Source organism: Rhipicephalus sanguineus, chromosome 1 (genome assembly GCF_013339695.2).
Source record: "Rhipicephalus sanguineus isolate Rsan-2018 chromosome 1, BIME_Rsan_1.4, whole genome shotgun sequence".
NCBI classification, from domain to species: domain Eukaryota; kingdom Metazoa; phylum Arthropoda; class Arachnida; order Ixodida; family Ixodidae; genus Rhipicephalus; species Rhipicephalus sanguineus.
The window spans coordinates 230,998,959-231,021,145 of NC_051176.1; the positions used below are offsets into that span (position 1 = coordinate 230,998,959).

General features: G+C 45.4%; 2 protein-coding genes across 2 annotated transcripts in view; one reads left to right on the top strand and one right to left on the bottom strand.

Moving 5' to 3' along the window:
- Positions 1-300: 300 nt before the first annotated feature.
- Positions 301-3,639, bottom strand: LOC119374180 (M-phase phosphoprotein 6). Its single transcript, XM_037644243.2, has 5 exons — positions 3,484-3,639; positions 3,306-3,406; positions 2,219-2,309; positions 2,054-2,133; positions 301-558 (listed from the first exon to the last, which is right to left on the bottom strand). The coding sequence occupies exons 1-5, from the start codon at positions 3,535-3,537 to the stop codon at positions 426-428; spliced, it is 459 nt and encodes a 152-aa protein (XP_037500171.1). The 5' UTR covers positions 3,538-3,639; the 3' UTR covers positions 301-425.
- A 170-nt stretch (positions 3,640-3,809) lies between these two features.
- LOC119374170 (putative ATP-dependent RNA helicase TDRD12) overlaps positions 3,810-22,187 on the top strand; it is a 177,804-nt gene continuing 159,426 nt past the window's right edge. The window contains exons 1-3 of the mRNA XM_037644234.2: positions 3,810-4,035; positions 18,639-18,721; positions 18,993-19,148. Of these exons, the coding sequence (XP_037500162.1) occupies positions 4,032-4,035; positions 18,639-18,721; positions 18,993-19,148 (243 nt within the window). The 5' untranslated portion in view covers positions 3,810-4,031. The remainder of the gene's footprint in view (positions 4,036-18,638; positions 18,722-18,992; positions 19,149-22,187) is intronic.

Sequence of the window (22,187 nt, forward strand, 5' to 3'; positions counted from 1 at the left end):
CAAGACCAACACAGAAGTAAAGCAGCATGCTCGAATGTCAGTGCTTCTTGTTTCAAAAAAGAAATAGTGAGAGAAGGAAGAAAAGAAAAAAAGTCAGAAAGCTCACTATGACCGCAATAAATTTATTAGATTGACCATAAACATTTGTGCAGTCATTGTCATCATCATCACTAATTCAGACCCTCCCCTCACCCCTTTCTCTTCTCAAAACACACATACACCTGGAAGTGTGCCTGCCTCCTTCTACTTGTGATGGTCATAACAAAAGCAATTACATTTATGTCGGCATGAGCACAGAACACAGTTATGCAACACAAATGTGGTATCTTTATGCAATGAGGCTGAAAGGTGAACTGCTGTTGACAGATGTACAATGAGAACATAGCTCAAAGTCCTTGTGTACGACCAGGAAAGTTCTTGCCTGCTCAATCATCTGATGGCTTCTGAAACTTAAAGCGCTTCGGCACTTTTGTCTTGTGAGTCATCTCTTGAGAACACTGGGTGGCTTGTTTTCTTTTGTCAAACTTTTTAGCCATTGTGTCAACAAGAGTGGAGTACCTGACGAGTAGAATATGAGAAATGGTTTAACAAACGAAAGGCAGATGAGAGGCAATGGCTATTATCAGAGTAAATACTATATGCCAATCAAACATTAACAAATGCTAGCACAATGTGTTTCAGATGAGCAATACACCTTATGGTGTAAAGTCATCCAGCTTCTTGTGTGGCATAATAATTGTTGGGGTTTAACCACGATATGTTTATGAGGGACACCATAGTGGAGGGCTCCGGAAATTTCAACCACCTGGAGTTTTCAACCACTTATATCTAAGTACACGGGCCTCAAGAGCTCCTGTGTGATGTCACCCACATAAACACACAAGCATGTGAGTGATATCAGTACAGTGCACGTGTCCACTGTATAAACATAAATCATCACTATGACACAGATGCATAATAGAACAGCTTTCAGGATGTCCCGTATGCAAACAAGCACATTTCCACAATGCCGATGGTTTCCTCAAGAATTTCCTTTGTGGAAGCAAATGTGTTGAGATGTGCATTTTCTCAATGTGGTGACGTGTGTCTTCGAGTTGCTGGTATGGTATTTGACAATAACAACAACTGACACCAGTTAATTTCTACAGTATCTTTCTTTTTTCGCCTTTTATGTTTCTTCCCAGTGTCAGTGGTGGCACTGCATGCTCTTCGTGGGACCCCAGTCAACAATGTCCCAAATAGTGCTCGTTGCATAGTGTATGCACGAGACTTTCACTCACTCTAAAAACATGGCTCCCTCGAAAGGAAGGGCGTGCAGTTTTCTGTAAGAAATTTCTACTATTTTCATGCCACACAGCCATTTCATAAAGCACTCCTTTGGGCTAGTTGGTACAAGTTAAACATAGGTTGTGGAATATTGCACTACATGGGCGTAACAGGGGGAACACTAACGGAGGCACAGAAAGTGTCCCCCCTGTTACGCCCATGCAGCGCAATATTCCGCAACCTATGTTAAGCCCTTTCATACTTTGCCAACCCGGTCAACATTGAGCAATGCATGTGCAGTGCCCGTTTGCAATGCCGATACCTGGTGAGGTGTCCCTGAACAAAAATTCTGCTCCTATTAGACATTACACTTTTAAAGTTTGTTTAATTAAGGCAACTTACACTACAGTGGCTCAAGGACACTTATTCAAGGCATTTCTTCACTTGACATGTATTTAAATTGGAAGTGTGATGACGCAAACTTAAGCTTCCACTTTACGCCTGGGTTTTGTCTGTGGCAGACAGCACACAATAGGAGGCACTACTTGACTGCAATGCAAAAAATTTGCTTAATTGCCCTTAGTGCTGTCAAGCTGTATATGTCTACATATGTGCAAAGTGCCGGTCTTAAGTATGGTTTTTTTATCAGCATTTGAGATAGTTATTATTTTTTGTTTTAAGAAAGCGTTTAGCTATATGATGAAAAGGCCGATATTGATAAAGCAAACAGTTGATAAACAACAAAAGCACATTTGGTAAGGTGCACAATGACTGAACAATGCTTCACCTTTCAGCCATTTCTTCATCTGGAATGCCAGGCATTTTGCATGTTGGAGGCTCCTTTTCATTTTCACCTTGCATTAATCGCTAAAACATTAAAAGTAGTTAATTAGAAATTTATAGTCAGCTTGTAAGCATGCAGCAAACAGAATCCAATCTTTCACATCCTCACCTCAATTTCTGGATTACGGCCCTTAAAGGACATTCTAGGAAGAACAAGGCCTAAGCAAGGTGCATAGCTTTCTTGAATAATGTAACGTGACCTAAAAAAAAAAGAAAAAAAAAACAATAACATATGCAACATAAGCATGATCAAGAGGAGATTTTTGTGAAATGTAGTGCGTGAAAATATTTTAAAATTTCGAATATTGAATTGAACAGCTGCTATGGGCGAGTACCAATATATTTTTGGATCGTTTACAAATACTTCGATATGTCAACTGCACCAGAAAAAGAAACACAAGCCTGCTGCAATGGTACAATAAGTTTGATCTCCACGGGCATTGTATAGTCATAAAACAGGAGACCTTATGAAGTGCAGCAGGCTACATTGCTCGGGTAGGCAGATTTTGATGGCTACACAATGATTGTTTGCATTCTGTGACAAGTTATGTGCATGCAAAGAATCTGCTGAGTTGTTCCTGATGATCCTTGTGCGATTCTAATGCTAAAATGATGATGACGAGGATATGAACATAGTTTTATATTATTTTTAAAAATGGCTGTTCAATATTTTGAAAAGTGCTATGATTTGCTTTTGGCATTATTAGATTCGGTCTGTAAAATCGTTATTCTCACACCCCTTGTGAAATGACAATAGCGCAATCTAATTAAAACAGCAAAAAAACAATGTAAACAATGATGCTGAGAACGGGGATATTAAAAGTCTGACGTCCTGACGAAGTCCCCTTGCAGGAATGTTCGCTTTGGCGATATGTGCTCAACCGCTGTTGATGAAGACTACGACCTTGCCCATCTAGATGAGCGCTCTCACATTTTTCTAAAATCGCAGGAAAACGTCCCAGCGATTAAACATTCAAACATTTACAAATTCAACAGCACACGAAAGGCCCCGAAATGGGTTTAGCGCGCGCGCGCGCGCACGCACGCACGCACGCACACACACACACACACACACACACACACACACACACACACACACACACACACACACACACACACACACACACACACACACAACCTATGCTAGCGCGTGTATCCGACTTCACCGCGTGTTTCCTAGCTCGGTATTAACGTACCCCTCCTTTTTTATGGTGTCCATTGCATCGCTGTTGAATAATGAGCGATGTTCTTCATCCTCCTCGTCCTTTTGCGCCTTTTCCTTGCTTTTTTTCATAAACTGCAAGATGTGATACAAACGTCAACACGAACTGCAATACGCAGGTAACTTACGCATAAAATACACCACGCTGTTACCTTCATGTCGAGGAGGTGCCTTGAAAGTTTCGTCTTTGAGGTGTCTCTTGCCATTTTTTAAAAAAGAAGTCTCACGACAACCACTCTTCAAGTGCGCAAACCACCGAACGCTGCTTTCGCTCGTGCGACGCTCGACTACAGCCACTGTAGCTCGACTTTCGAACCTCCACTTGACATTGGATTGGTGTGTTGCTGGCTGGTAACAAGGATTCGCCGACTTTTAGATCACAAACTTTTTAATATGCTGTTTAATATCTTACTTCTCTTATCGTTTATATACGTACAGTGAACAACATTCTTTATTTACAATGATAAGTGCATTGATCTATATTTACAGAACACAATGGCCAGCAGATGCAGCCACCGCAGCGCCGTAGGACCACAGATAGAGGCAACGCCTCCTAGCGCAGGCGCAGGGATTCAGTAGACGCGGAGTCGGGGTTGCGCGGTTAGCTTTTGCGAGTTATCACGTGCATGAAATGGCAGATCGCACGTGGGATGCTTGGCGACGTCTTACGACAATTCACTGAGGTGCGGGAATTGTTTGAATGGGTGAGTCGTTTTGTGAAGCACGGAAGAACACAGCCATTTGACCGTGTGCATTCGTTTTGCACTGCCACGCATGACAGCGTCTCAATCAAGAAAGGAGTGCGGAGACGGAATGCGACAATGATACGAGAATTGGCATATTCGCGCTCTGTTTGACGATGTATGGGGCTTTTCCTAAAGCCTGTCTATCTACTTTGTACTGCAGTTGCTTGTTTGATCACTGTCACCGCTTTTTTTTTTTTTTTTTGAAGATAGGGCTATGAGCAGGGACAGCACGACTTCTGTCGTCACCATTGTTTAGAGCAATGACAGCGACGGACGCGTTGAATACGAACCGTTTTCCTTGAACGCGTGTATTTGTCTTACAACGTGATCTTTGTGCACGAGCCGCAGTCTTGTGCGGCTCACATGCAAACACAGGATTGCTGTTCAGCGCGCAATGTTCTCTTTTCAGGTGTTTCGTCCTGGTGCACACTGACCTTCGCGACTGAGCATGTTTCGAACTACTCTGTTGTGTTGTGCATTTGAAGTTGTTCTTACGTACTACATACATGTTCAACAACCTAGTTGTGGCCTTTACTTGGCGAGGTTTTTGTACTAGGTGGCGGCGTGCTGGATTAGCCAGCCCCCGTGCTCAGTGTTAAGAATATCTTTCCGAATAGTAAAATTTCCAAATCGAATATTTATCTATTTGAAAACACTGCAGGCCATTACGGCCCCAGCAAGAGGGGCACTTCTACGGGGTAAATGGTGCAATTTGCGGTACAGTGGTGTAATACAAAGGTGCAATGGTACAAATACTACAGCACAATGCACTACAAATGCAATATGCCGAAAGCTTATACGAAACAACAAATGCATGATTACTAAAATCTTAATATCGTATCTTACAAACAATATGTTCCTTGAGAACGAAATTTGGCAACTTTACAACTGATAGTAGAATACTTTTATAAGTCCAGTGTTGCTGGTGGGAAATAAGTTGTCTTGAAATGTATTAGTCCTTGCCAGAGGTCCAGAGGGCTTCATTCTTTTTGTTGTTGTTGTTATCCTCCCTTGCCCCACAGTGCCTCTAGTACGTCTGGCTGAAGTGATCAGCTTTTTGGGCAAAAGTGATACTTTAAATATGATTTAGAGTGCTACTGTGTTTGCTGCATTACTAGTGAAACTTTATATCCCATGTGGCAAGGCAGCATACGCTAAGTTGCTTTTGCATCATTAAACCCAATTGAACTTATCTTGACTCAACCTGCCCAAGCATGAGTGCAATTTATTCATTTCTCCCGTTCATCGTTAGCCTCCTATTGTACATCAAATTCTCGATATCGGCTGGTATCAAGTGCTCGTCTTCTCCTGCGCTCGTGTACACTGCAGCCCACTTAAAGTAGCCGTTAGTACACATCAGCATGGTGACTCAGGTTCTTATTCCTTGCACTTGCTGGCACCTCATTGCTTTGTGCTCTGCCTGACGTACACAATGATTCTTCGCTTTACATGTGTAACCTTTGCTTACTTTACTTCCACACAGAGCTTATGTTTCACCTTCAAGGAAATATCCCATGTAACCTCCTTAGAAAGTAGTTCCCTTCTCTATGCGCGTTTCATACTGCCAGCACACACATTTATAGTATTTGGAGGTATGCACTGTCTGAAAGCGTGGAAGTTTGTCACTGGGTCGTGAAACCACCGCCCACTTATCAGCCTACCGCTGCAACGGAGCTGGCGAGTCGCGGCCACAGCTGATTTCGTTCGCTCAAGCCACGGCTGAGGGCAGCATTCTCGCGGCGCGTGCGGGCGCTAGTCACGTGGTTCTTTTCGTATTTCGTGGGCTTTCTTTGCAGCTTGGAAAAAAGGGTATACGTGAGACTTTCTTTATCGCAAATAATGCAGTTGGGGTTTCTGAAGACTCTCTCAAACTTTGCAAGCAGCATTTCTTGCCTAAAGTCAATATTTAGCAATTTAGTTAAATTGTCCAAATTAACAAATTAGTTAATTACAAAACAAAATATCTGTAGTGCGTAAGGTGGCTGTCAGCAATTTGCGACTGACTTCACTCACCTGCCTCTAATATTGTATTTTTTAACCCTTGGCTAAAGATAGCTGGGACACACACACACAGACAGACAGACAGAGAGAGAAGAGAACTGCACTCAATTTGATGCGATTCTACATATACAGAGATAGAATTTCGTTAGTAGTGTTCAATAACATTACAGAAAAAGTACAGTCAATTCTACGTAGCATACACTAGGACAACCATACACATAAGTGCTCTGCGTGTAATAGTATTGCAAGCAACACGTTTTGTACATTACCCACACAATTTTATGCTTGATGAAAACTTCAGCCCAAACCAGGACGGGCCACAAAGAATAAATGAGACAAGCACAGCGCCAGTTCTTGTCGCATCGAGAATGCCTAGAAGCTGCTCACTAATAATTGCGTTTTTTAATGTAGGCAACAATGACTGCACATTTTTTCCATAATTAGTACTACACTTTTTCGCAGATATTTAGGTTTGCATCTCTTATATTTTGCCTTGGTTTGCTCCTAGTCGAAGCAGTGTTTCTGGCGCATTGGTATTATTACTATTATTATATAACTGTTATTGTTAACATGTCACGCACAAGTTCCTTTTAAGTAAGAATTTGTGGTATTAGGAGCGCAGTACATTCCTTATACTCATCGTATTTGTATTTGCAAATTTGCTTGCAGCGTGCGAACTTCAAGTAGAAAATAGCGCAATAATAGAAGACAAGAAAGACCAAACAGGATAAAACAAAAAATAAAAAAAAGAGTGGTGGTCCTGTTCGGTCTTTGTCTTCATTGAATTGCGCTGTTTTCTACTTTGCTTGGAAGGCCCTCCGGCCTCTAAAAGTACGCTGTCGTGCCTGGGTATTTGGATCCGTCCCTTCTCGGCAACCAGGTTGTTGCTACGATAGGGCAGCGTCGTACCCGGACTCCCTTTGGTAGCGTAGTCAAGTCTCCGGGTTGAGGAACTGATGCTAGCAAGATGGGAAAACAATAACAAGTTTACTGGCACTTTTTGTGCACTCAATTTACATCGTGACAAGGTCAGAGTTCAGCGACGAGCAAATTGGATGAGCCTGTTACTGAGGCCTCAGAGCCCCCTTTCTCACTCAGCACCGTCGCTTTAACCCCTCCGGCTGGCTCCTCCTTCTTGATGACCACCAATCACACACACAACCCCACCCACCATGGCACAGTCCATTTCACTGTCGCTGAGGGGTCGTTGCACTCTTGAAACAGCAAGGGTCAGGTGGTCAACGGCACACTTGTGGGGAAAGCAAGGCGACAGGTTCCTCGGGCTCGTTCCTCGTACTCTTCTTTTCCCCGAAGGGCAGAACGTGCTTGCCGATTCTTCCCCGAAGGCAGAAAAGGGTCTGCAGCGACTCCTGTCCAAAGATACAGGTCATGTCGTTTCGGCAGCATACCAAGTCAGGCCCAGGTGGTCCATTGTCTCCGCCTTTGCCGTCCCGGGAACGCCGTTTCCAGGAAAGATGCAGGTGTTCTAGCAGTGTGAGAACGCCTCGCCCGCCGATTCTGATGGCCAGCGCGTCGCCACCGACTGCCAGTCATAACAGCCTCCTCCCTCGCCAGTGGAGAAACGGAGGGTAGCAGCCACCGCTGCTGCTCGAAGGGTCGACGGAATTCGCCACCGTTGAATGCCCAAAGCTCGTCTTCGCTTGAAGCATTGTCTGGTCAGTTGCAACCCAAATTCTTCGGCCTCTCTGAAACTCAACCACATGCCGAACAAGCACTCGGCTGCCTCCGAGTAAACCAGGCCAAAAGAGGGTTGGTAAACAAACTTCTCACACTCAAAACTCTCAGGACTTACTTATGCTGAGGAACCAAACGTGCTACATTACTCAATCACACAAATAGCTGCACGAAAAAAAACTCCAATATCAATTTCGAGACATTGGGAAGAGCACCCCAGAATCGCTTAGAAAGAGCGGCTAAGCGCATCAGCGTTTCCACTCAAATTTTGCCCTTCTTATCCTTAATGTCGAAAAGATATTACCTAAAAATCAAACTCCACCTCAGAAGGTGACTGTTCTTTGATGTCGCGGTTTGCAGCCCGGCAAGGGGATAATGGTCCGTCTCTACGCTGAATTTCATGCTTCTGAGATAACACTGCAACTAATGAATGGCCCACACAATGCAAGCACACTTCTTTTCTGAAGCGCAGTACGCCATCTCACGAGAGCTCAATTTTAGGCTCAAGTAGGGCACGGCATGTTCATTACCTTCGTCATCTTTCTGACAATGAACGGCACCTAGGCCTCGATCACTCGCATATCTCTGGACCGTGAACTCTCGGTCGAAATCCTGAGCGCGCAAAACCGGACGGTTAATCAGTACCGCCTTCACGCTTAAGAAGGCAGCTTCTTTCTTTTCATCCTAGACTACTTTTGCCTGTTCTGTCCCGCGATGAACATCGGTCAAGGGGTGGCCAACGATGAATAAACTCGGATGCAATGATTGCATTCCAGCAAGCCCCAAAACGTCCCTTCGACCTTCTTTGTTTTGGGCCGTGGATAGTCTGCTACTCCTGAGCTCTTAAGCTCACTAGGTTTCCTAAAACCTAGGCCTACGCCATGACCTAAGTAGTCTACGATTGCACCTGCAAAACGACCTTCTCATCCTTTACAGTCAGAACCCCAACAAAAGGTTCAACCGCGTCTCATACCTGCCGGGACAATCGCTCACACCATAACGTTTGGAAAAGCGTAATGATCTGCTTGTGTGATCACTCGATCATTATTCCTTCACGAAAAAAAGAACGAAACATAATGGGATAAACACTGCCTTCTAACAGGTTCATTCGGTTAAAGTTACCTGCCCATGCCAACGCCTCTGATAAAAACCACTGTGCTCTCCTGAGCGCTTCAATATCTCATTCCTATAGCATTGCAAAAGACAAAGTACAACTAACCACTCACCTAATCCCTCTTAGTTCTTCTAAAAGCTTAACCTTACGTTACGTTACAACACGCATTGTAAAAAAAAAAAAAATAACCCCTGGTGTAATACACTTCAAAAAGCACCTCAAACATCTGCATTGGTTTTATGCTAAAACCTTGCACCAAATGCTTGTCAATCCAACTAGCACGTAACGAAAACTGCACCGTTCAGTGCCAAACTCATTTCGCAAGCTGATGCAGATATCTCTCCTCAAATGCGTATTCACCCCAAATCGACATGAAGGTGAACGCATACGATATCGGACTAAACCTTTCAAAACTAGAAAAATTACAAGTTTCGCACAAAAAAAAAAACCTTCAGAAGTTCATCCTTATGATTAAAGAACTTCGATGCTCTCTTCAGCCTTTACTGCTGCGCGGTTTTTCTTCTTAAAACTTTACACCGCATCTCGTAACCCACAAAATTAAACTGGCTGAATTCTACATTCCTAACAAAACAATGAGTAATCCTAGTTTGCCCGCACGTTCCCCTTTTCTCAATTAGATTCGCTTGAATCGTACCCGATGGAGTCGCGGTCCTGCAGGCTTTCTAGTGGCATTCTACAGTCACGCTTCATTCGGCACCTCTGTCGGCTCCCCTCAGGAAGGCGAATGGAATGCCAGAAACGGGGGGAAACCCTGTCCATTCTCCCTTTGTGCTTTGTCTTTCTCCCTTTGTGCTTTGTCATTCTCCCTTTGTCTTTCGACTTTGACTTGACGACTTGGACCCAGGTGCTTTCCCGAAACTGTCAATCTCAACCTCGCCTTCCGTCGTGGGAGCGCACCTTGCTTTCTCCCTCTGCTGCTTGCGGCTGAATGAATGCCTCAATTTACGTTGTCGGCGAACATCCTTTCTCTCGATACCTCGATCATCGCTTCGGGTCGCGACATGCGGAGTTGTGTCGCTCGTTGGTGCTTGTACTACACCTTCTTTCTCGCGCAAGCTTTTCGATTTCTCCGTCACGTCGGACGTTAGGGCCATATTATCTGTGTCAACACTCACAAATTCTGAAACTGGGCCCTCTCCGATGGTATCGCTGCACCCCTGGTCGGCCGCCCCGTTAACCGTATCTACTTTTGACGGTTCTAAAACGTCCGCCGAACGCTTCCGCCTCTTTCTTTTTCTGCGCTTTTGGCAAACATTCTTTCCCATGACGCATCCATCATGGCTTCGGGTTGCGACATGCGGAGCCGTGCAGCTCGTTGGTGTTTCTGCTACACCTTCTATCTCACTCACACCTCTTGAATTCTCCGCCACGTCAGACTGTCGGGCCAAATTATCTGCGTCAGCGCTGATAAAATCTAATGCTGGGCCCTCACCGACGGTATCGCCTAACCCTTGAAGCGTCGCGTCCTTGCTATGGTCAGCCACCACACTAACCATGTGTACGTTTGACGATTCCGAAACGTCCTTTCGAGGCACGAGGAAGGTTTCCAGCTCCTCCTTGAGCCCATCAGGGCGGCTGGCACAAACCTCGTCCACGCAAGGAACGTCTTTCGGAATTGTCTCTAACTCTAGACCGGCCAAGGCCTCATTCTCAACCTGCTTTACCTTCATGCACTCTTGAAAGCTCGGGCCTTTCTTTGGTGCGATCCCACCAACGGCGACCTCTCGCTCTTTGTTCTCTCTCTTGCTCTTACGCTTACGCCTCCTTTCCTCGAACGCCTGTCTCTTTGCTTTGAGTTTTACGTGGCGTTTCTCTCTTTCACGCTCACGCCTCTTTTCTTCCCTTTCGAGTTCTGCGCGGCGTTGTCTCTCTTTCTCCCTTTCGAGTTCTGCGCGCCATTCCTCTCTTATACCATATATTCCGGAACTCCGGAATAAAGATGCCTTAATTACATCGTAGTTGTCCGCGTCCTTCTCACGGAATCGCGCAACAACCTCAACTGCCTCACTGGGCAGGACTGACAATAACCCCTGAGACCAAGTGTCTCGCTCAAAAGACAGTTCTTCACACATTTGTTCAAATTCTGCAAGATATAGGCAGATATCCCCTGATACCACATATGGCTGCATATACCTTGACATCTTGAACTCTGCCTTTTTGTTGAGAAGAGGTACCACTCGTTGGGGACTACTGCCTGACCTCTTACTCAACTCCAGGAGTTCCAACTTGACTTCTAGTTTACGGATCTCAATCTCGCGCTCACGCCACCTTACCTCTCTTTCACGCTTGCGCCTCTGTTCTTCCTGCTGTCTGAGCTGCTCTTCCTTTTTTTGGTTGACGACCTCCCATTCTTCACAGAGCTCCTCATCATCGGCCCCCAAATCAATGATTGCCTGTATGATTAGGGATTTTCCTGCCAAACCCTTTGTAACAATCCCCAATTCCTTACATAACAGCAACAAGTCCGGCTCCTGCAGCTTCTCTAAATCCATGATCGTCCTGAGTGCCCGCTACTTCCAAAATAACTATCCGGGAGTACGTAACCTTGAGTCTCTCAGCAAAGTTATCTACCAGTTCTAAAACCCTCGTTTAGAACCTGGTCCACATCAAAGGAAAAGCCAAGCACTCACCCACACGTGATCGATGTCTCGAGACAGCTGCATTCCCTTAGGCCGACTGTTGTTGTCGCTTGTAGCTTCAGATCCCAGCGCTGATCACCAGTTGTCGTGCCTGGGTATTTGGATCCGTCCCTTCTCGGCAACCAGGTTGTTGCTACGATAGGGCAGCGTCGTACCCGGACTCCGTTTGGTAGCGTAGTTGAGTCTCCGGGTTGAGGAACTGATGCTAGCAAGATGGGAAAACAATAACAAGTTTACTGGCACTTTTTGTACACTCAATTTACATCGTGACAAGGTCAGAGTTCAGCGACGAGCAAATTGGATGAGCCTGTTACTGAGGGCTCAGAGCCCCCTTTCTCACTCAGCACCGTCGTTTTAACCCCTCCGGCTGGCTCCTCCTTCTTGATGACCACCAATCACACATACGACCCCACCCACCATGGCACAGTCCATTTCACTGTCGCTGAGGGGTCGTTGCACTCTTGAAGCAGCAAGGGTCCGGCGGTCGACGGCACGCAGGTGGGGGAAGCAGGACAACAGGTTCCTCGTGCTCCGATTCTTTCCCTAAGGCAGAACGTGCAGAACGAAGGCAGAAAAGGGTCTGCAGCGACTCCTGTCCAAAGATACAGGTCATGTCGTTTCGGCAGCATACCAAGTCAGGCCCAGGTGGCCCATTGTCTCCGGCTTTGCCGTCCCGGGAACGCCGTTTCCAGGAAAGATGCAGGTGTTCTAGCAGTGTGAGAACGCCTCGCCCGCCGATTCTGATGGCCAGCGCGTCGCCACCGACTGCCAGTCATAACAACGCCTATGCAAGCCGTGTAAACACAATTTTTCTTTGGAAAAAGTTATAGGTGATTATGATGTAAAACTACCCGGAATTTTTTCCCTTCCGCATTGGCCGTTAGCTGTTTATGAATGGTCAAAATTTTCTGGCTCATACACACGGCAGCTGCTCGTAACGCGATGCGATAAATGACCCCAAAGTTTTCCATTGCGTAATGACCACTCATGCACGACTACATAAAAAATAAGAAAGTAGGCTATTTTCAATACGGCATATTTTTGATCATTGGTTTCTCGCCGTTCGTCAAAAATGTTCGCTGTGCCTTAAAATCGCGTGCTTGTTACGCGACGTCACGAATCTGTGAAATCTCGCGGTGGTAAAATTACGTGTGCACACTAAACCGCATTACTATGCTGAACAATACATACACATTTTTTGGAATAGCCGGACAGTGTCTCATTCTGAATGTAATTCAAGAAGGCTACCCGCCGATCACATTGGCAGCGGCTACTTATAGCAGCTGGCGAGATGTGTTAATATGAGTATAATAAATATTAGATGTGAAGCATCTTATAGCGGAGTTCAATCCGGTGGTGGTGGTGTGGCGTGACCACCCTTACCGCGCATGCGCAAGCCCAGTGATGCTACTGCTGCGCCAATTGCGCCAGACTGCGCCAAAGTGCCCTGGCTGCTACAACCTGCTACATTTCCTCAAAATTTGGCGATTCTGCGCCAAGCCTGCGCCAAAGGGGTGTACTCCGACTTTCAGAAACGAAACTAACTACAGTCAACTGCCGATTTTTCGGACTCCCTAGGGACCGCGAAATCGTCCGAAAAATCAAATTCATGCTTTTTTATTTAGCTGAAGCGGTCAAATCGCCCCAGCCACGTCCGAAATAGCTTTAATGCCTCCCAGTACAATCATCGGGCATTTTGGTGCGCGCCCAGGCTCTCGCAAATACATTCGGTACCTGCCGCGAACTCCGCTTAACTACGTACGTGCCAACCGCCACTTTTGCATCTTGTGATGAGCGCCACCGATAACAGCAAAGCGCGGAATAGATTACGGCTATCTCGCATGAAGCGTTTGTAAACGATGACGCGGAACACAGAAACTATGGCGGAAGAGCGGACGACTCGTCCGGCTTTCTCCGATGCGTGTGCGCATGTAAACGATGCGCACACACATCGCCGAATCGCCGCCGATACGCAGCATTTGCTGCCGTGTCAAGCCGATCGTTTCTAGTTGTGTGCAGCACATCGCCAACTAAGCCGACGCCGTCACTTTACTGTTGCTGTATCGTACGCACGCATTTATCATGAAAGGGTTCGTGATGCGCACTTAGTTCCTGGCCGCACACGGGCGCGGCAATGACGAGCTGGTTTCGTCCGCGAAGGCAACGCGTCTATGCGGCGCACTTAGCGGTCTCGTACAAAGACGCAGCAGGAATGGCGGCGCGGCGCATTTGGGTTCTCGCCTATTAAATGCGTGCAGTACGCATGCAACTGCGCTAGGTCACGTGCACTACCGAGCAGTTAACTGAAGATACTTATCGTAAGGGTTGTCAGCGATTAAGCCGTACTGGCGCGTGTGCCAGCTGCCGCCATCACGCCTCAGTGCATTTCCGCTGCTTATCCGTAACATCGCCACACGGCGCCGCAATAGCGGCCCCTTTGAATTTCTGGTCTGCTTCACCCCATAACGATTCGGCATTGCGGCAAAGCTGACTTTCGGACTCTGCTTTTGTCTCAAACAGATCGACTCGCGAAAGCGCTGGTTCGAACCTACGAGATAATAGACGCGGCAGAAGTGGGGGCTTCAAACAATGCCTTTCGGACCTGCAATTTGGGCAGAAAGTCCGAACAATCGGACGCGGAATAGCTTCAGCGTCCGAAATTTCGGACGTTCTAATACATTGAAGTCTATGGGGCTGGTGACGGTGCCACGAAAGCGTCCGAATTTTCGAGCATGTCCGAAAAATCGGGCGTCCGAAAAATCGGCAGTCTACTGTACATGAGGTTCCCCCATTGAGAGCGACATCGCGCTGTACAAGTGTACAGGATGCAATATGAGCCAAGTCAAACCATACTCGGCTTTGTCGCTTCTCTGGCCCTGTACTGTTGCGGTAGCTGGCGGTCGTGCATGCTGCTTCAGTCCAATGAGTTGCTAGGTGCGTGAACGTTAACTGGAGTTCGTGCGCGGCATCCCTCACGGCAATGCTGATGTAGAAAGAGGCTTCAGCGAAAATCGCTAGTTACTGCACGCCAGGGATCAGCTGACACTAGATAGCATCAATGGCATTCGCCATGTTGTGTCCTATGGTAAGCGTTCTGGCTCTGACCCCAGTAGTTACACTATTACACCTGAGATTCTCAGGGTGGTGAGAAATTCAAAGAAGAGGTACTCTGAACGCCTTGCCTTGGAGAAAGAACAGTCGGCTAAGCGGCCACGTGAGGAGCCAGAAGCAGGCCCAAGCAGCGAAGGTCAAGATCTTCAAAAGGAAGTGGAGACTGCTAAGAAGATGCTCACAAATGCTGAACTTCTGATTGCCCATGGTCTTAAAACAAAGGACTTTGCCGAAGTTGAAAGTGGAAATTCTCTTTTAGCTTCAGGGAAATCTCGACTTGAGATGGCCATTCAAAAAATGGCTGAAAATAAAAAAGAAGCCTGCCCGCAAGTGACCTTTCTGCGCACTTCTGACCATTTTTTAAAAGTTGCTATTCTAATCTTTTTTGTGCTTGTGACAGTTTTCATTTGGTCTTTTTTTTTACACTAGTTTATTGAAGCACCGAAAGAAGTTTTTTGGTAGTCATTTTGCATTTGTTTTTTTAATTATGTGTATTCACATTTAGTAGCCATGTGCGTGAATGGTACCCCTGATTGGTATACCAGTGTACTGAGTGTTTTACGTCGATGCATTTGTAGTTGATCATTAGCCATGCTGCTATGCGGGAGTCAACTTATTTTGTGAAAAGCCTATTTATTTGTTGTTGAGTCTCATGCTATTTATCACTGCGGAAAAATTTGCTGTGATATTTAATGTGCTGTTTCTGTGATGTTTGGTGTATAAGTATGTAGAAACTCTTATTATATTCATTTTGTCTTCAGTCATTTTTTTATTAATGCTATGTTTCTATATCGTGTGCAGTGAGCTGTTTCTGTGATATTTATGTACAAGCTCATCTGTGATAACTGACATGTTTCCTAGTCACTTGTAAAAAGGTGCTGTGACTCAGTGTTTGTTTATGGTCACTTTTTTTGTTTACTAATTGCAGTTAGGTTAGATGAAAAGGTTAATATTCATAATTCGGGGTTCTTTAAATTTTTTATTGTACTTGAAATTCGTGCATAATATTGCTTTTTTATTGGCTGTCTGTTATGAATACAGTGCGTGTCTTTGAAATTACTTCTATTACCACCTGCTCCAAAAGCTAGTTTTGCTGCTCCAAAACGCAATTTTGCCTGCTCCAAAAGCTGCTCCAAAGTGGTCTAAGCCAGTAGCATCACTGGCAAGCCCTCTCCACAACCTCCTCTCCCATCCCCTCTCCACCTCCCATTTCCCCTCCTCTCTCCTTTCCCTTTCTCCCCTCCCCCTCTCCCCCTTCCCCTCACCACCTCCCCTCTCCCCCTTTCCGACCCCTCCCCCTCTCGCATTTCCCCTCTCCCCTCCCATTCTCCACTTCCCCTCTCCCCTTTGCCTCTTTCCACTCCCCCTCTGAAACGCGGGCTCTACATGCCGAAGCGCTGCTTCGCATCGCCTCAGGTCCCCTTTAGCGGGAGATGGTGTGATTTTTTTTCAATTGTAGTATAGCGATATTGAGCTGTTTGTGCACGTGTGCAACTCAGTGAACTCTTCCTTGATGAGAGAGAGGGAGAGAAATAAACAGCGCTGCGTGTTTGTGCTTCTTTGCTGTCCGAGTTGTACTTTGCCTTGTAGAAGTCAATTCGAGATGACTCAAGACCAACTAGCCCTGCTGTCACTTCAGTCTCCTTAGTCCAGAAAACCCAGATCGTGTAATCAAATCCCGGCTGCGGCGGCCGCACTTTCGATGGAAGTGAAAATGTTTGAGGCACGTGTAGAGAACCTACAGTGCGTGGTCGTGATACACGGGAGACATTCTCCACTGCAGAAGCACAGGACAAATTTTGTTATATAGTTAAGTGATTGGTGTGTAAAAGCAGAGTAAAAGTTTGCCTCAGTTCATGGTTTTCTAGTGCGCAGCAGACAGTGACCACTGTCGAAAGTGGGGGGGCTCCGCCCCCCTAACTTTTCTTAGTGGGGGGGCTAGTGCCCCCCTTGCCCTCCCGGTAGATACACCTATGGTCTATAGACTGTCTACATACATTTTTGCATGGGGAGACATCATAGGACCATTGTGCTTCTTTGCCAGGCACACTGAAGAATATACGTGCGCTACACTAGTGCGGGGATTTCACTGTGATGCTTAGTAGTATGAAGGGAATGACATCCTACAAGCAAACGCTTCTGAATACATGGCACATCAAAATGTTAATGCGCAGTCAAGGGCAGCTGTGTAAGATCGTAGTTGTTATTTTCTTTTGGGAATGCAGATGTAAGAGTTTAACATGGTTGGGCACTGGTTATCTGAAACAAGGATATTGTTACAGTCGTGTAAGGAAATGTGGTGTCTATTGCTGGTAGGACTTAGGCTTTTCAAAATTTTGCCAAAATGAAAGAAGTATTTTTTCTACTGTGGTTTTCTGGTACCACCAGATGCTTATTCTCTAAAAAAAAGTATTTACAATCTTTTTAGTTAAGTTTAGAGCTCTTGCTTGACCTCGGCCAATTCGTCCTTAAAGGAACACTAAAGGCAAGTAACATTTTATATCAGAGGCAAAGATCAATGTTTGAGAACGTCTAAAATGTCAGTATTATATGCAGCATCACTTTAGTAATCGAGAAATCAAGGTAAATGTGGGACACGATTAGCATCACCAGTAGGACATTCTGGAACATAAGCCCAACGACATAGTATCTTCTTTCTTTATTGTACTGAGGGCTTCAGTACAATAAACCACAAGTATTCAAACTACCCGTTAAGAAAAAGAACATTTCAGTGCATTACAAGTTGGAATAAAATGCAACATGTGCATTTCAGTCTTATCCATGCAAAAAAAAAAAAAAAAAAACGATGTCTTGACGTTACCATTGAGAAAAACAAGTTTTGTTTTCCTGACTGCTCTGCTGCGTTGCAGTGCTGGCTGTTGAGCAGTAAAGGGGGGGAATAGCAAATGTTACGTCAGAAGGCCGTTCTCGGAGGTGGGTGTTTTGAATTGCGCTAATGGTATGCAGGTCACTAAAACGGGATTTTATTTCAGAACTGAGCATCTCCTTGGCACGAAACAAGTACTACAAGGTTTCTGGAACGCTCTTTCGACAAATCACGCCAACTTGATATTTGCGTTTAGTGTCCCCTTGGTACGCTACTGACCTAAAAAGCTTTTCATGCATATCGTTGACAGAAATACCTATATTTTCTTGAGCATCTCTGCACAACAATAGCTTAAGAACATCAAAGCTGTTACTCGTAAGAATCTGCTGCCATAGGCACAGCAACATATTTGTGCTTCTGTAAGATGTGTGTTAACTAACCTGGAAGACAAAAAGACAAGGTATTTTCAGTCTTCTGAGGTTTAGGCGTGCCCACTGAAGGTTTCACAATTTCGGTCAGTGTTTTTGATGCCTTTCGTTGGTGACACCACACTTTCCCATTTGGGGTGAATCCATGAGGAAATCAGCTGATGCACCAATGAAGGAAACAGAAGCGCAGCATACCGATGTCGACGAAAAGGCCAGATGAGCTATTCAAAGTGGTGCAGCATTTGACGGCAACAGGGTCTGACAGATGAAAATGGCATTTTCAGTCTTTCAAGCCTTGAGCTTTCACTGTGCCCACTCTATCTGAACATTTGAAGAGAATGTCCTGTAGATATTGAATATGTATGTTTTTCGTCTGATTTGTAAAGGAAAACAGTAGAACAGTGTAGAGGGCTGGTGATCAATACCAAGGAGCGCAGTGAACGGTTTACTCACTCGCATGAATATGAGCATTGTCAATATGCATAGAATAAGGGTTTAGAAGGAAAGCACACACAGACAGCAGTATTTATGCAGCGTCCTGGGAGTAGCACAACTTTACGTTGACGAAGGCATTTCCCAATAAGGATATGTTGAACGTATTGTGTTGCTATTTGCAAGTGGTCGAGAACAACAGCATTCCTTGCAAACTTCAATGAAATCTGTGCTAAACACCTCACAATAGGTGATAGTGCAGTTATGACGAAAAGCTTTTCTTTTTTCTGCAGATTACACTTCAGGCAGCATGGCCATAGAAGCGTTCAGGAACGCTCAAGGATGGAAGCACAGAGTGAATGTCATTGTCTTGAAGGTAAGACGTGCACAGTGAAAAATTGCATGTTGGTTATTATTGCTTTTGCATGTGCACCGACTGCTGTACAGTTGAAATAACTAGGGAAGAAAGAAGTGATCACAACTGCAGTGAGGCACCGTGCTGGATGTTGCATCACGCAGAAGTTATCATTGTCATAGGTATTAGATTATAAACAATAAGCCGGAACCATTGTTTTGTTTTAGCTTGTTTTCTGCTTTATGTTTTGGTTTCTGAAATAATACCTTTTGGAATACACGTGTATTTTCAGGTGACCTCGCCTACTCGCTTTCTGATAAGGGAAGCAGTGGGAGCAGAGATGTCTCCAAGTGGAAGAGAATTTGTTGGCATGGAGGCAGAAATGAACCAGCACATGACAAAATGGGATGTTCAACCCCTCACACCACTACTTCCAGAGCTTGGATCTGTAAGTACCGGTGACCGCTGTTCGCTTCGGGTTTCGTTAGAAGGATAACATTTCGGGCCAGTTGATAAAGCGTACTCTGGTAGCACCTGTCCAGTCTGCCTTGTCTGCTGTCCTGCCAGTCATTTCACCGTTTTCCCTTAGTGTAACATTCATGTTTTAAAGGATGTCTTTGTTGTTGGTAAGTGCCAGTGGGGCTGTGACTTTTTCACTGCAAGCAACTGGAGTTAGTATTTTTATGGGTTGTTGAATCATCTTCATGTGAAAGCATGGATTGGGCACTAGTGCGTTATTTTTTCACATCCTGAGGATTCAGTTTTATGAAAGTGTTCCCAGACTTGTTGGAAAGTGAGACTGACTATACAAAGGCGACTTACGGCTGTCAAGAGTTGTGGCAGTTGAAGTTGCATAAGCAATGCCTTGCATGTTCGCTGCAGTAGGTGCGTAAAGTATTTAAAGCATTGCGAGGAGAAGGCAGCAAAATTTGCTGTACTTGCACTAAAGTCTTGGAACTGTTACTATAAGAACTGTTCAGAAATCACCTCGTCTTAATAATGGACTGAATATGGTCTCCAAAATGTCAAAAAATGTATAATCTGGTCCATGCTGATGTTGACCTTTTTTTTTCCATAAAAGTAGCATTGTATATTTTTGATATTGTGTTACTGTTTGCTAGTCGTGACACCGATAGCAGGCGAGTAGCTTTGAATTATAAATGTTACGAGCCACAGTGGGTGGGATTCAGCGATAGCTAGCTACTGTTTGGTCTTGCAACTCGTGTTTCCTGGATAAAGATCCATTAAATATGACTCTCTGTTTAATGTCTTCAAACTCGAGAAACCCTGTGCTAGATGAGAACTTATAGCTATTTGGCAATTGCTGTCATTGACCTTTGAGGGTCATCACTTGCTCACCTGTCGAGACATTGTTAGACTGCTGGCAGTGCTGCTTTCTCTTTGCCACAAATGGCACATGATAAAAGCTCGCCTTTCGCCACTTCTCCAGTGTGCACCTTGTTTGTTTACTGCGGAATAAATGACATGTTAAATATTCTGGTCTTTTGATTGCTCTGTCAAGCATTGTGTGTTGGCTTTCCCACACTTTATCTTGTATTTATCAAGAGCATACTCTGCAATGTTATTGTCCAAGACCGAGCGCGGTAGAGACCAGCCTGACTTTTGCAATAAATTTAGGTACACGATGAAGTCAAGTGTTGTTCTTTAATCATGCAATCGGAAGTCTCGTCAGATTGAACTTCTGAAGTTATAAACCCTGTTTAAGTAAACTGAATTAATTGCAAAATGGGGGCTCCTCAGTAATGCCTATTTTCTGCAAAACTATCGTTATGTTCACAGTCAGTATTTGGGACTCATTTCACAAAGGCTTAGATGGCGAGCCCACACAGGACAAAGTTGCGAATAGATCTCCTTTCACCTACAGCTATCGCTCCAGCAAATTTTAACACATTGCTGGCTAGTGACATTGTAGTTGATGTATTGTGAATCAATGGTCACTGACAAGACAAACGTCTGCCAAAACATATTTAACCAAGGCCCTGAAAAGGAGTGTGCAGATAGCCAAACATGGGATTAAAATAGTAATAACACAAACTGTGAACATTTGAAAAATTATTTCTGCAAATCGAATATTTGCTGTTTCGTTTTCCTGATGCTTCTGTATATGTTCGAGACCCTGATGCTTGTATATGTGTGTGAGAACCTGGTGCTTCTGAATGATGTATAGTTTCTAGTAAACACTGCAGGTGATATTTCATGTGCAACGGTGTGTGGAGCAAAGACTCACACTAAGTTTTGGCAAAAAGTCCAAACTATGCATATTGTGGTGCGGAATGGTTTGTAGAATGGTAAGGGTATTGGCCTCGAGATCTTGGAGTGGCGCCCTCTCGCGTGTGACGTCGGAGCGGGGGCTCCGCCGGCTCCGCTCTCAACCGCGCTGCAGCAGCCGCTGCTCCTGTATGCGGATCGTCTGCTTCAGGCGGGAACTTTGTCGAACGAACAGCCTCGCGACGGTCAACTAACGCCTGTGACAAATGTTTCCGAGTGTAATCTTGAACTTGTTTTAGTTGCGGCCCAATCGACAGGGCCAAGAAATCACCCGGATGGTCGACGAGTGCGCCGATGCCACCGGCCGCTTTGCTGGTTAGAAAGTGAAACTATGTGTGACTGTTCTCGCTCGTTATCTTGTTTCCGCCGTACGATACTTATTAGTTACGGTGGTGCTTTCGATATTTCAGTAAGCGTGCCCTTCTCTAGCATCTACAAGTATGTAGATAAAGCTTGTGAAAGGTAGTGGTGCCTCATCGAGGGTGAGGCAGTGTACGACGCAGGCCACGTTGTTGAATGCGCGGTCGAGGCCGTCAACGGAGATCGCATCACCGCCGCTGCTTTCGTCCTGCAAACAACTGCGCAAGTGCTGCCTTGTTGCACACCCCCCTGCCGATGCCCATGATCGCAGTTTGTCCCGTAATGTTGGTTCAGTGAGAACGATATTACGTCGTAGTTCCTATTAATACCGCACAGGGCCGTCGCAGGGGTATTAGAATATAACAAATAGTTAATCGCTGATTATACCACGCACAGGGCCACAGAGATTAACGTGGCAAAGGCAAGCTGGGTCCAGTTTCACGCCACGCAGCCTAACGAAAAGCTTAAAGAGCTCCGCTTTTAAAAAAGCGTCTGCACTGCCTCAGGTGAAAACTTTGAGAGAATGTGCACTAAACAGCGGCAACAGGTTTCGCTTATGACATTATGATAAGCAGTCCGCTAGGCACGCTTGCCTTCATAAGTAAAATACGTATGTATGCCATCCAAATGCAGCCGTAGTCTCGGACATCCTGCGCCGCTCAGCTGAGCTCACGAGGCGCGCTTTCCTGCGAGGCGATTCGGAGGCCGTGTCGTCGGCTCTTTGTCTAGGGACCTTCGCGGCAGGTTGTGGGACGGCACCACACCTGGTGTAAGTCGCCTATGCTTATAGCCTGCGTGCAATAAACGCCTTAAGTGTTGGCGGGGCGCTTAAACACGG